Source organism: Tenrec ecaudatus, chromosome 14 (assembly GCF_050624435.1).
Source record: "Tenrec ecaudatus isolate mTenEca1 chromosome 14, mTenEca1.hap1, whole genome shotgun sequence".
Taxonomy (NCBI): domain Eukaryota; kingdom Metazoa; phylum Chordata; class Mammalia; order Afrosoricida; family Tenrecidae; genus Tenrec; species Tenrec ecaudatus.
This window is the reverse complement of record NC_134543.1, coordinates 88,388,082-88,401,181: the sequence shown is the minus strand read 5'-3', so window position 1 is coordinate 88,401,181 and position 13,100 is coordinate 88,388,082. Positions and strand designations below refer to the sequence as shown.

Sequence of the window (13,100 nt, the reverse complement as noted above, 5' to 3'; positions counted from 1 at the left end):
TGTGTGTGTACTTGTAGGATGAGATGAGTTTAAATAATTTTGTGCACAATTAGTCATTAAAGGACATGGGTTAAAGACCTTTGATTCTAAACTAAAAGTGTACGAACACTAGGTTTTCAACTGTAGTTAACGAGACAGATTTTCTATTTAATATTTATTACAATAAAAAATATATATTACTCCAAAACTGTATTGAATTTCCATTGAAGTAATTATTATTTCAATAAAATGTTACAAAAATAATGATGGAACATCACTGATTTTAATATACATGATGAGCATTTTTTAAAAAAACTGTACACAAAATGAATTGAAATTATTCTGAGAAATAATTTATAGGGGGTTTTACTAAAAGTTTCATTTTCATTATTTTTACTTAGAGGCTCAGTCTGGAACTTACGTGCTGTTTTCTTAATCTATTCATGGCTGCTTTCATCTCCTGGTTCCTCAGGGTATAAATAATGGGGTTCAGTAAAGGTGTGATGACCGAGTAAAATACAGAAAGAAATTTATCCACGGAAAAGCTACTAAATGGCCATGCATAAATGAAGATGCATGGCCCAAAGAACAGGGTGACCACAGTGATGTGAGCAGACAGAGTGGACAGAGCCTTGGAGAGTCCACCAGAGGATCGCTGTCGGACGGTCACCAGAATGACAGTGTAGGAAATGAGTAGGAGCACAAAGCAGATGAAAGACAACAGTCCACTATCAGCAATTACCAGCAATTCCAGGACATAAGTCTCAGTACATGCAAGTTTCAGAACGAGAGGTAGGTCACAAAATATATTATCTATTACATTGGGGCCACAGAAAGGCAAGGAGATAGTAAAAACCATCTGGCTCATGGTGTGCACAAAACCAACACACCACGACAGCAACACAGAGCCTGTAAGTACCCGGCGGTTCATGATGGTTGTGTAGTGAAGAGGTTTGCATATTGCAATGTACCTGTCCACGGCCATAACGATGAGAAGAGTCATCTCACCCCCTCCAAAAAAGTGGAGGAAGAACATCTGAGCCATACAGCCCCACACGGAAATCATTTTCTTCTCACTCAGGAAACCTGTGATCATCTTAGGGGTTGTGATTGTAGATATAATCATATCAAGAAAGGAGAGGTTGCCAAGGAGGAAGTACATAGGTGTGGAGTGCAGGTGAGAGTCAAAGGTTACTGTGACCACAATGAGAAGGTTTCCTGCCACGATTGCTGCATAGGCCAACAAAAATATGAAAAAAAAGAAAAGTTCAAGTTCCCAAGTGCTGGCGAGTCCTAACAAAACAAACTCAGATATCATTGTGCTATTCATCATATCCACTTGTCTATGTAGGAGAACATCCGGGAATGGTCATTTACCCTGTTTTTGAAGATATAGACACGTAGAAAGTGATTAATTGATTCCTAGAGAGAAAGAGAGAAGTTGGGCATTTCCGAAAAGTACATTGTCAGTGTACATTTAATTGATTAATACATGCAATATTTATATCACAACAAATTAAAAAAGCCAGAAAACTGTAAATGGTAGACATGATGGTCAAATTCTGTAAATGTAGATTATGACTTCACTTGAATGTGTTTCTTCTATGATCTCTGAATTAAATGTTCAAAATATGTCAAATGACTACTAGGCAACTGAATTAGTTCAAGTGAATAAGGCAATATCAATTAACTTTTGGTGCCCCAAAGCTGGCGCTGTGTGGTAACCATTGGATTGCTAACCACAAGTTCCGTAGGTCACTCCTTTTTGCTCCCTTAGGGATTTATTTATAGCCTCAGAAACCTGTGTAGGTTCTTTTGGAGTCTACCCGACTAAGACAGTGGGTTTGGGGGGTTAGTATTCAATAGGATCCTTGAGAGTGTAGTGAGTTGCAGTGGTCTGCTCACCGCAAGCAGCTGGAACGCACCTGCCACTCTGGCAGCAGAAAGCTGAGGCTATGTGCTCGAGAAAAGATTTACAGCCTCAGTAAAGAAATTGTTCCATCCTTGTTTGCTCAAGTACACATTTCCTTACCCTAGAAAGCAGTACTATTGTGTCATAAAAGGATGCTAAGGGTCAGGATCCACTTGATGGCAGTGGGTTAAAGTAGTCACTTTTCTCTCCCTCTGTCTCTCCCTCCTATTGGAAAAGTTCAAGTATGCACAAGTATGGTATACCTCACTTGTATAGACATGGTCTACCTAACAGCAAATTATGATACTTTCTCCTCGTAGATATCCTCCCTTCTTAGCTTTCTCAATGATTTCATTTGCTCCAAGTTTTAAGCTGGACACAGTCTGTAATAGGTTTTAAATATGTCCCCGCTTCCCAAATAATATTAGTGTTAAATAACTGTTCTAGAGAAGTTTATTGCAAAGAAATAAAAAAGCTTCACAAATGGACCAATAGATAACATCATGGTAAATGGAGAAAAGATTGAAAATTTCACGGATTTCATCTTGCTTGGATCCACAATCAATGATCATGGAAGCAGCAGTCAAGAGATCAAATAACAGTAGGAAATCTACTGCACAAGACCTCTCTACAGTGCTGAAAGCAAGGATATTACTTCAGGGACTAAGGTGTGCCTGACGCAAACCATGATATTTTCAATTGCCCCATAAGCATGTAAAAATTGCACATTGACTAAGGAAGACTAAGGAAAAATCAATGCCTCTGAATACTGGTTTTGGTGAAGAATATTGAAAGTACCAGGGACTGCCAAAAGAAGGAACAGATCTTTCTTACAAGAAATACAGACAGAATGCTACTTAAAGGCAAGAATGGCAAGATTTAATCTCACTTACGTTAGATATGTTGTCAGGAAGGACCAGTTCGTGGAGAAGGACATCATACTTGGTAAAGTAAGGGGGCAGAGAAAAAGAGGAAGGCCCTCAATGAGATGGATTGATACCGTTCGTGGCTACCGTAGTGGACTCAAGCATAGTAACAATTGCACAGGCGATGTGTCCTTCTGTTGTCATAGAAGGTTGCTAAGAATTTGAACCGACTCAATGGCACCTAGCAAGCAGGGGATTTCTGGATAGCAGGACAGATGTTTCCTCGTGCCCAAGTTGTCTCTGATGGATACTCTGTGATTTGTACTTTGGTTGCTGAAAAATCTCGAATTTCCTTTGACTATTTTTCTGAATGTAGGGTTGTTAGTCTCCTGTTATTTTTCTCTTGTTCTAATTTCCTTGGTTCTGGAATGGTTATTTTTCTCATAGAGTGCTTTCATCTGACATTACATTTTCTGTGTGTGAACTAGAGACTATTAGCTGCCGCTGTTGGCTCAATTCTGGTCTTAGGTCTATAATCGACTGGTCTCAACTTGACATTAGTTTCTTTGTCCTAGTTTCATTTATCTTTTTGCCTTTGTACTTTAAAAAATTGTTATGCATACACGCACTCATAATATGTTTACTTCTCAAGCAGAAGGCTGGAATGTAGAAAATCTGGCCTGAATTTCATTTTTTTTCTTAATAATTGATCACATATTCAAAAGACATTGTTTACCTAAAATATCAGACTTTCCTTTAAAAAATGAATTAAATTCAGATTCAAATTCTAGTCCTAGCCTCCACATTTACTAGGGAAATATGCTGAGCTATTTTGAACACTGATTTATTTTTATGTAAGAATAAAATATCAACTCTTCAACTACACAGAATGTAAGGCTTATTTTCATGTAGATCTATTTGAATATTTCACTGTACAGGTCTATGTGCTGTGCAAGTGCATTGACAAAATTGTAATTTTTAATATCATCTCATTTTCGAATAATTATGAGAATACCCTGACTCCAAGATCAATGAAAACTTTTTTTTCTGAAAGATTGTTGAAGAAGAATTGATATTAATGAAAGCGTTTTTTCTATCAACTCTAACTTATAAAATGATCACGTTGCCTACTTTATAATGAATTGTCATAAAACTGATATTTTTATTTATGTAGTAATTGAGTTTACATGTTAGTCGTGAAATTATTTTCAAAGCAATTCAGTCCTTAATCTTAAAGTCCTAAATCTTAACAGGTGAAAATCTTCAGAAACATAATACAAATAATTTCAGGGTTTAAAGTTATATGGATAAATTTTGAAAATTAAAAACAGAAAAGAACATTTATCACTTTCAATATGCTTAAAATTACAAGCTTTAAAAAAGGCCAGCTATGATAGGTGATTACATTCATTAGGATTTAATGTATGAAAAATGCTTTTATTAAGATACAAATAAAAATAAACAACCAATAAAAATTCTCCTTTTTAAACTGTGTAACCTCAAATGGAAAATTAAATATTTAATAGTATGTATTTAATTAGGCAATGATTGTGTCTGTGACGCAGGACCAGGCAGTGTTTCCTTTGATGTACACAGGGCTGCAGCTAATAATCTGATTTGACCTGAAGGTATCTAACACCAAACTTTTCATTAACATGGGAGTGAGCATGAACTTGAAAGGCATGAGAAATATTGGAATATAAAGGATTAACTCGGGCTTGTTGTCTTTGAAAGAGCTAACTCTGAAAATGGTGTGAATGCCCTGTGATTAAGGAGACTTGTTCTTAATGCCATATACATGACTAAAAGATGAAAAATTACTTCATTTCTTTCAACTTTGGTGGTAAGGTGAAATTATGTAAAGAATATTCAGTGCTATGTTTTTAAATTCGATGACAGTCATTTCCATACATTTCTACAAAACTATTTAAATAGCAGAGGTAGTACCTTTTGAAATGTGTAACTGACATATAAGTAGGTGTGGGTGTATGAATTAGGGATACGTCGTTTCTAGTCATTATGAGTGTTGGCTTTTGTTTTCTTTTAAAAATTAAAGTCTAAATTCATTATCCATAGATAATATTCACTTATAATTTCACCAAAGGTAATATTTGGAAAGTGAAAAAGCAGAGTTTATCAATACAACCAATGTGCCTACATAATTCAATAATATACTTTTATACTTAATAGATAAAACCTAAATATTATACTTAAATGCACAAAGGGCTTTTTCTCAAACACTAAGATAATGAAAACATGTAAGAAGAATTGTTTAACTGGTACATGGAAAAGAACAAGTGGGCTTAGAAAAATAGGAACTAGTCTACAGTTGCAAAATTATTTTTAATTAATATACTAGCAGTAAAATTAGGCAATTCAGGGTAAAATGAAGAGAAAATTACTGAAATGTAAGGCATCTATCACTTAGTGCTCCATAATTTAAAAAACTAAAATAAATACTTCATGAAAAACATAAACATAAGTAAACTGAATGTTAAAAATATGCAATCATTTTAATTTTTATCTGAAATTTTATTATATCAAATTTCAGACTTATCACAAACTTTAAAGTAAAGGAAGAACCTAATTTTTCATTCATATTTTCTAAGGTATTTTAGACTTTTCCCCCATGGATTAAAATAATCATGTTCCTATTGCAAAAACTCAAGTTCAAACTATAAAACTGACCCCTCTCAGTCAGATGTGAGTAACTTTTGTTTATCACTTTGGAGTAACTCTTCTGTTTCTTGCTGAAATTGGATGCAGCTTTGTAGAGACTTAGCTAACCAAGATTACCTTTATATTGTTGCTCTCCTCATCAAAATAATGTGTTTTCCGTTCAGCTTTATTTTTATGTAAAATATCTATTTGATCAGAATACACAAAAAATAATATTCTGGTAGTTTAACTAGTTTAACCTACCAGTTATAGTGGATGCATTGCCTCTTCAATGAGATGCGGACACAGGGAGATTTTGATGATATGTAGGTTATCTGCTTTACCCCCAGGAATACACATGACTATCATCTTTAGATTAAAAACAAAAATGATAGGAAAGATGTACAGAAGATGCAGACCGGTAATCAATCACCAGAGGGGATTGTTAAAATAAACGTGTTGGTTTTCCCATGGGTTTAGGGCAAAGAGTAATTCTCTCATTATTTAAGTGGATTGCGAATGCATCAAGTTTATAAGTCATGTGAATCTTCTCTAAGAATTTCTCTAGAAAGCACTTGGTCTCATTGGTTATGGGAGGATGAGCATTTTTATAGAATATTTCCTATCTATCATACTTATCACAGATAATGGACTTGGGAAAACTAATTTTATTAACTTGATTTTATAAATCTAAATATTTATTAATTAATTTGGTAATTGGATGCCTTTATTCATGTATAGTTTAAATAAGCAGTATAGACACCAAGAAAGGCTTATAAAACTATTCGTAGACGTATTCTTCTTTAACGTAGAGAAAAATGCCCTTTTAAGATATAGAGGAGAAGAGAGAGCGTAAGCTGGTCTTCCCTCAAGCTCCTTATTTAATAGAGATAGAATTCTTGGAGCTTAACACTCAGTCTGAAGATTTAGAATTTCACTCAGTCATTTGTTATTATGTAAAACATCATAAATATAAAGTATAATAGGAAGATCATGGAGGCAAATGTATTAAGTTTTAAGGCAAAAACTCTATATAATTAGCAAGGACTAAAGAGTTCAATTCAATAGCAAGCAATATTAACAATGACACTAACAGCTAACTGAAGGACAATGGAGGCAATAATGTTTCCGTAGGAAGAGATCTCCTCTCTCAAATGGGACATATGGATATGATTCCTGGCCATTGCCCCTCAGACGTAGCTATTACCTACATGTTAGAGGAGTTTTGAATGCTTATTGATTTAAGTTGTCAAGGATTTCATTTTACTTGGATCCACACGCAATGCTCAGGAAACAGTAGTCAATATTAATAATAGCATATTGCAATGGGCATCTGCCACACAAGAATTCTCTAAACTGTTAAAGGTGTTACTTTGAAGAGTAAGGTGTGCTGGAGTTCAGCCATGACTAGTTCAGTCACCACAAGTACATGTAAAAGCTGGACAATAGCTAAGGGAGACCAGAGAAGAATTGATGCATTTGAATGATGATGTTGGTGAAGGATATTAGAAGTCCCATCAACTTCCAGAAGAACAAACAATTCTGTTTGCAGTATGTGAAATATGCATGCTTCTTAGAAGTGGGGATAGCAAGACTTCCTCTCATATATTTTGGATGTGTTAATAGAAAGGACCAGTCTCTGGAGGAAATCATGCTTGTTAAATAAGAGGGCCAGGAAAAAAAGGGAAGAACCAGGAGGAGATGGACTGACAGTGGCTACAACAATGAGCTCAAGTATAACAATTATGAAAATAGTACAGGACTCAACAGTGTTTGGGTTTTTTGTACATAAAGTAACAATTTGTCTGCAATGATTTGAGCAAACATAAAAACAGCAACCACACGATGCTGGACAAGTTTCAGCAGAACTTCCCAGTTAATAAAGGCTAGGAAGAAGCCAATAAAAACCCTGTGACCGACAGTGTCCTATATTATTATACAAGGGGTAACCATGAGTTGGGCTTACAGGAATGCAAATAACAGCAGCAACAACTGAGTAGCAAGAAATAACATCATTTCACTGGCATTTTCTGCATTGACTATGTAACCATTACAACGATTTCTCCAACAGTTATGCTGTTGTTACATGCCAATCAGTTAATGACATATCATCGTGACCCTATGCAGAACAGAAGGAACCCGTGCCACCCTGGTAATTCTTCTTCTGTTTGAGCCCATTGTTGTAGATACTCTGTCAATCTATCTCCTTGAGGCTTTACTCTTTTCCCACTAACTTCTCTACTTTATCAAGCATGATGTCCTTCTATAGTCTGGTCTCTCCTGAAAATATGTCCAAAGTAAGTGAGACTAATTCGTATTAACCTTGCCTCTAAGGAGCATTCTGACTGTACTTTTGCCAACATCCTTGTTGTTGTTGTTGTTCCTTTGACAGTCCATGGAAATTCAATATTCTTTGCCAGCACCACTATTCATATACATTGATTATTCTCAGTCTTCCTCATCTAATGCCTAACTTTCACATGCATATAAATACCATGGCTTGGGTCAGGCACACCTCAGTGTTCAAAGGAGCATCCTTGCTATACAACACTTTAAAGAAGTTTTGTGCAGCAGATTTACCCAATGCAATACAATGTTTGATCTCTTGACTGTGGCTTTCATGACCATGGATTGTGGATCCAAGCAAGAACTTTAATCTTTGGGCCACTCATCATGATGTTACCTATTTGTTCAGTTGTGTGGATTTTAGCTTTCTTTACATTGAGTTGTAATCCCTACTGAAGGATGCAATCATTCATCTTCATCAGCAAATATTTCAAGTCTTCCTCACTTCCATCAAGCAAGGTTGTACATTGTGGGTTGTTAATAAGCTTCCTCCAGTGCTGACGCATATAATCCAGCTTCTCTGACTATTTTCTCTGGTCCAGGTTGAATAAGTATAGTGAAAGGCTACAATCCTGAACAACAGCTTTCTTGATTTTAAGCCAGGCAGTATTCTCTTGTTCTGTTTGTACAACTGATAGTGTAGCCAAATGTAATAACCCTTGGAAAAAGATTACAGAGAAGTAAAGGTGGTAAATATATGCTAAAAACATTCATATCCTAAACTCACAGAAGATATTTCTAGTATGCCATTTATCTAAGCATTTGATGTTCTGTTTAAATTTAGTATTCCAGAAAGCCACCAGCAATCAATCATAACTACAATAAACAGCACTTTTAAAATATTTTTCTGGTAAGGTGATATATGACAGAGTTCAAGGTTTTATCTCCATTACAGCAGGTCTTTGTAAGAAAGGGGAAGATTCTTCCATGTAGATTTTAGAACGCTAATACATGCACAAAATTGTCCCTTGCTGTAGTCAATTCCTTCTCACAATGGTCAAAGGTGACAGAGCTAACTGCTCCATAGGTTCACCAATATTGTCAATCTTTACAGAAGCAGAATGCCATTCGTTTCCTCTGCAGAGTGGGTATAACAAAATGGGATACCCAGAATTTATTATAGAAACATGTTGATAAACATGACATAGGTAGAATTTTTCAGAATATAAGAGGTGACTCAAGGACAAATTTCAGATAGGCAAAAAATACTGCAAAAGTGGGGGAAAGGGGATTAGGGGGGAGCATGTATAACACCAGCTGCTCCTTTGGAGAAAGGTGGCACTTTCTACTCCTGCAAGCAAGTACAGTCTTGGAAATTTACAAGGGCAGTCTATCCTGTCCTACAAGGTCATTATGAGTGGACATTGACGAGAAGGCAGTGAGTTCACTTTCCAATATGTAATTTTGATTTTCAAGTTATGTATGTCATTGTTTATAAAACAAAATCACCAAAGGGAGTGGCCTGACAAATGTTTGTAAACTCTTATGTTTGTTTGTATTTTTCCTTCATAAACCCCAACTAATAGACCACTTAATAAATTCAGACTAACTGTAACAACAAACTAGCCTCTCCGTTCTCACTCCAGCTCTATGTTATTCTCCCCACAGGAAGATAGAACTATACCAAACTTTATATATATTGAATGTCAAACCTGTCAACATAAAACCCTTTATGGGCTTTACATTGCCAATAAATAAGATCCCAGATAACCACATATTCAACATATTCTGGCTTCTCCCCATCCTTACAATTTCAGCATCAATCCCTCCCCTTTTCATTCATCATTTCATCTACAAAGGTTCACTGTTTCCACATCATGGTCTATATTACTTTGCATTGTCTATAAACACACAGGTAGACTATGGTTATTGAGCATCTGAATGATCAAGAGTTTCAGTTTACTTGAAATTCATTTTAAAGCTCAGACCCATGGAGCCACTAGTCAGAAAATCAAATAAATTATTCCATTGGGAAATTTTGCTTTAAAAATTTCTTTAAAGTATTTAAAAAGTGAAGACGTCGCTTTCAATTGCCTCATATGAATATGAACTCTGATAATGAATAAGAAAGACTGAACAATTGGTGGCTTTGAATTATAGTGTTGGCAAAAATTATTAAATCTTATGAAGGTACGTCTAACAGGTTCTTTGAGATTGTAATATATGCAGGAACAAACAGCTTTACCTTCCTTAAGGAGTGGCCAGTGGGCTTGCATCATAGAACTTATGGCTAACAGCCCAATACCTGATTCTTAGCACCAACAGGACTTTTATTAAATCACATAGCCTTTTTAAAAACATCAAAATATGAGTCTATTGCTTTTTTATCTATCCTCCATCTAGGTCAAAGCACCATTTCCCTACCCTTCCCCATAAAATTCTGCACTCTTCAATTTAAACCATGCCAAAACAGTAGTTTTGAGAGTAATCTTAAATCCAAGTGCAAATTGACAGGTTATATAACTCTGATATACATTAAACTGCTTATCCACTACACCTGATCTCATTATTCATGTTCACAATATTCAATATTTTCATCAATAATAAAACACAAATGTAAAAATCAGAAGTGAGAGAAGGGCTGAGAGGGGGAAAGATGTATGTGAAAGAATTTGATTTTGCTGGAATTGGGAATCATTGGTTTTATATATATCAGAGTTAGGATAATAACCCGGCAACCCAGACCTAAAAAGTAATCCTTGGAGAAAAGGCATGAATTATGTTTGAACTCTTTGGATTGCAGACTACATTGGACTCTCATATTCTGTGAATGGTTGCTTATAGGGATGCTATTCATCTATGACAGAGATAATCATAATAAGGACTATATGATACAATGCCTGATAATCAGAAATGGATAATGGTAATATTTGCATAGCATGATGAGCTCAACTAATGTCATTTAATAACAATACAGAGTTGAAAAGTTGAAATCTCAAATATTATATGTATATATATATATATATGTAATTTGTATATGCCAAGGAGAAGAATTACTGAATCATATGGTATCTTCAGCATTCTAAGAAAGCCCCACACAGTTCTGAATGGTGATAGTACCACTTAACATTTCCACCAAAAGTGCCTAAGAGTATCTATCTCCTTACAGAGGAACCCTGGTAGTGTAGAGAATTACACATTAGGATGCTAACCACAAGGTCAGCCGTTTGAAACCTCCAGCTACTCCTCAGGAGAAAGATGAGGTTTTCTACCTTTCTCCTCCTGTGAGAGCTGGAGTCTACACTATTACAATCAGATCCACCCTGCCCTACACGGTCGCTGTGAGTTGGAATCAACTCACGAGTTTGGTTTCATTTGGATCTCTCTACCACCTCTCCAACATTTGTCGGTTTCTGTTTGCTGTTGTTGTCTGGTGAAATGGCATCTCATTGCATGTTTGGTATGCATCTCTTTAATGGTAAATGTGAATATTTCTTCATTTCTTCTGCCTTAATGCCTTCTTTGGTGAGATATCTATTATTGTCCCTTTCCTACTTAAAAATTACATTGTTTGCCTTTTTTGTTGAAGTTTTTTCATAAAATTTTAGAGATTACTCTCTTGTCAGATATGTCCTTGGCATGTCCTAACCTAGACAGATATGTTACTCATTTGGAGAAATAATTTGATAAGCATAAGATTTATTTTTGAGAGGTCCCATTTATTAGTTCATATTCTGCTGTCTGCATTTTGCATTATGTTGACATTTTCTTTATGTCATACATCAGGATCACCAGTGCTGTCTTTTTTTGCTATGCTCCTTATAGTTCTACAATTTATCTTTAGGTTTTTTATTCATTTTGAGTTCCTTTTGTGTATAGTGTGAGGAGAGGGTCCTGTTTCATTTTCTACACATAGACATGCAATTTTGACATTTTTCAAAGTGCCTCTTCCCCACTTAACAGGACTGTAATCCTTTAGTAAAGATCAACTATTCATAGGTGGATTTGTTAGGTAGCTAAATTTAGGGCAGGGGGGGCCATGCCTGCAAAGGCCCCCATAGAGGAGATTGGAAAGCAATCAGGTAACCATTGAACACCTGTAAGGAACCCAGAGCTGAGCATGCTCAGACATAAGTTCCCAGGCCCAAGTAAAGCTAATACCTTGGGCACACCCACCTTAGGTACCAGCAAATGACATCACACAGGTGGGCCTAATTCCGCTAACAAGAAGGTTTAAAATATCCTGACCAGGTGGCCTCACTCTCTCTCGTTTGCTCTGCTGGTGCTGGTGTGCCCCCTTAGGGCCCTCTCCGGGCCTGCTAGGGGCCCACATGACATTGCTACCCTGATTTTCTTTGTGGCGTTCTCTTTGTTGATGTAGAGGAATCAAACTAACTTTCGCACATTGACCTTATATCATGCTTCTTTGTAGAATCGTTCAATTTGTTCCAGTAACTCTCCTGTAGAACAGGGGATGTTCTGTTTAAGGTGGTATCATTTGTCCATTAGGATAGTTTTCATTGTTTCTTATCAATTTGAATGCTCTTTACTTCTTGCTTTTGCCGTGTTGCTGTAGATAGACTTTCAGCACAATGTTGAACAAGAATGGCAATAAATGGCATCCTTATCTGTTTCTTGTTCTCAAGGGAAATGTTTTAAGTCTCTTTATATGGAGAATAACCTCGGCTGTTGGTTTTATATTAATGTCCTTTTTTATGCTGAAGAATTTCCCTTCTATTCCGTTCTTGTTGTGGGTTTTTATCATGAATGGGTGTTGGGCTTTACCAAATGTCTCTTTCCATTGATTCAGATGATCATGTGATACTTTTGTATTGTGAATTACATTGATTTTTTAATGTCGAGCCATCCTTACCTAATTTGTATAAATTCCTCTTGGTCTTATTTTTAAAGAAATACTGTTGATACTATTGGCTAGAATTTTGTTGAGAATATTTTTTTCTATATTCCTCTGGAATATTGGCCTGTAGTCTTTATTTGTGCGGTGTCTGCCTGGATTTGTTATAGCATGATGTTGGCTTCACTGAGAGAAATCAGGAGTATCTGTCCTCTATACTCTGAGATCGTTTTAGTAGTATTGGGTGAACTCTTTTCTGAATGCCTACTATAATTTTTGGGGTTGGCAATTTAAAATAATTACCTCTTCAATCACTTTTGTCGTTGTCCTGTTAAGGTTTGTGGAGTTCATGATAGTTTAGGGAAGTGTTGTATTTCTAGAAAAACTGAAAATCTCCTAATTTCACCATCATATTTGAAAGGCAATTTTGTTGGCTGTGTTATCTTGGTTGAATTGTTTTCTTTCAAGGTTTTATATATGTTTATTTTATATATGCTTATTCCCATTGCTTATTGCCTGTATAGTGCTCTGGAGTTTGTTTGTT

General features: G+C 35.8%; 1 protein-coding gene across 1 annotated transcript; it reads right to left on the bottom strand.

The window, feature by feature from the left end:
- Positions 1-376: 376 nt before the first annotated feature.
- LOC142426693 (olfactory receptor 4L1-like) lies at positions 377-1,297 on the bottom strand. Its single transcript, XM_075532270.1, has one exon. The coding sequence runs from the start codon at positions 1,295-1,297 to the stop codon at positions 377-379; it is 921 nt and encodes a 306-aa protein (XP_075388385.1).
- Between the last annotated feature and the right edge of the window lie 11,803 nt (positions 1,298-13,100).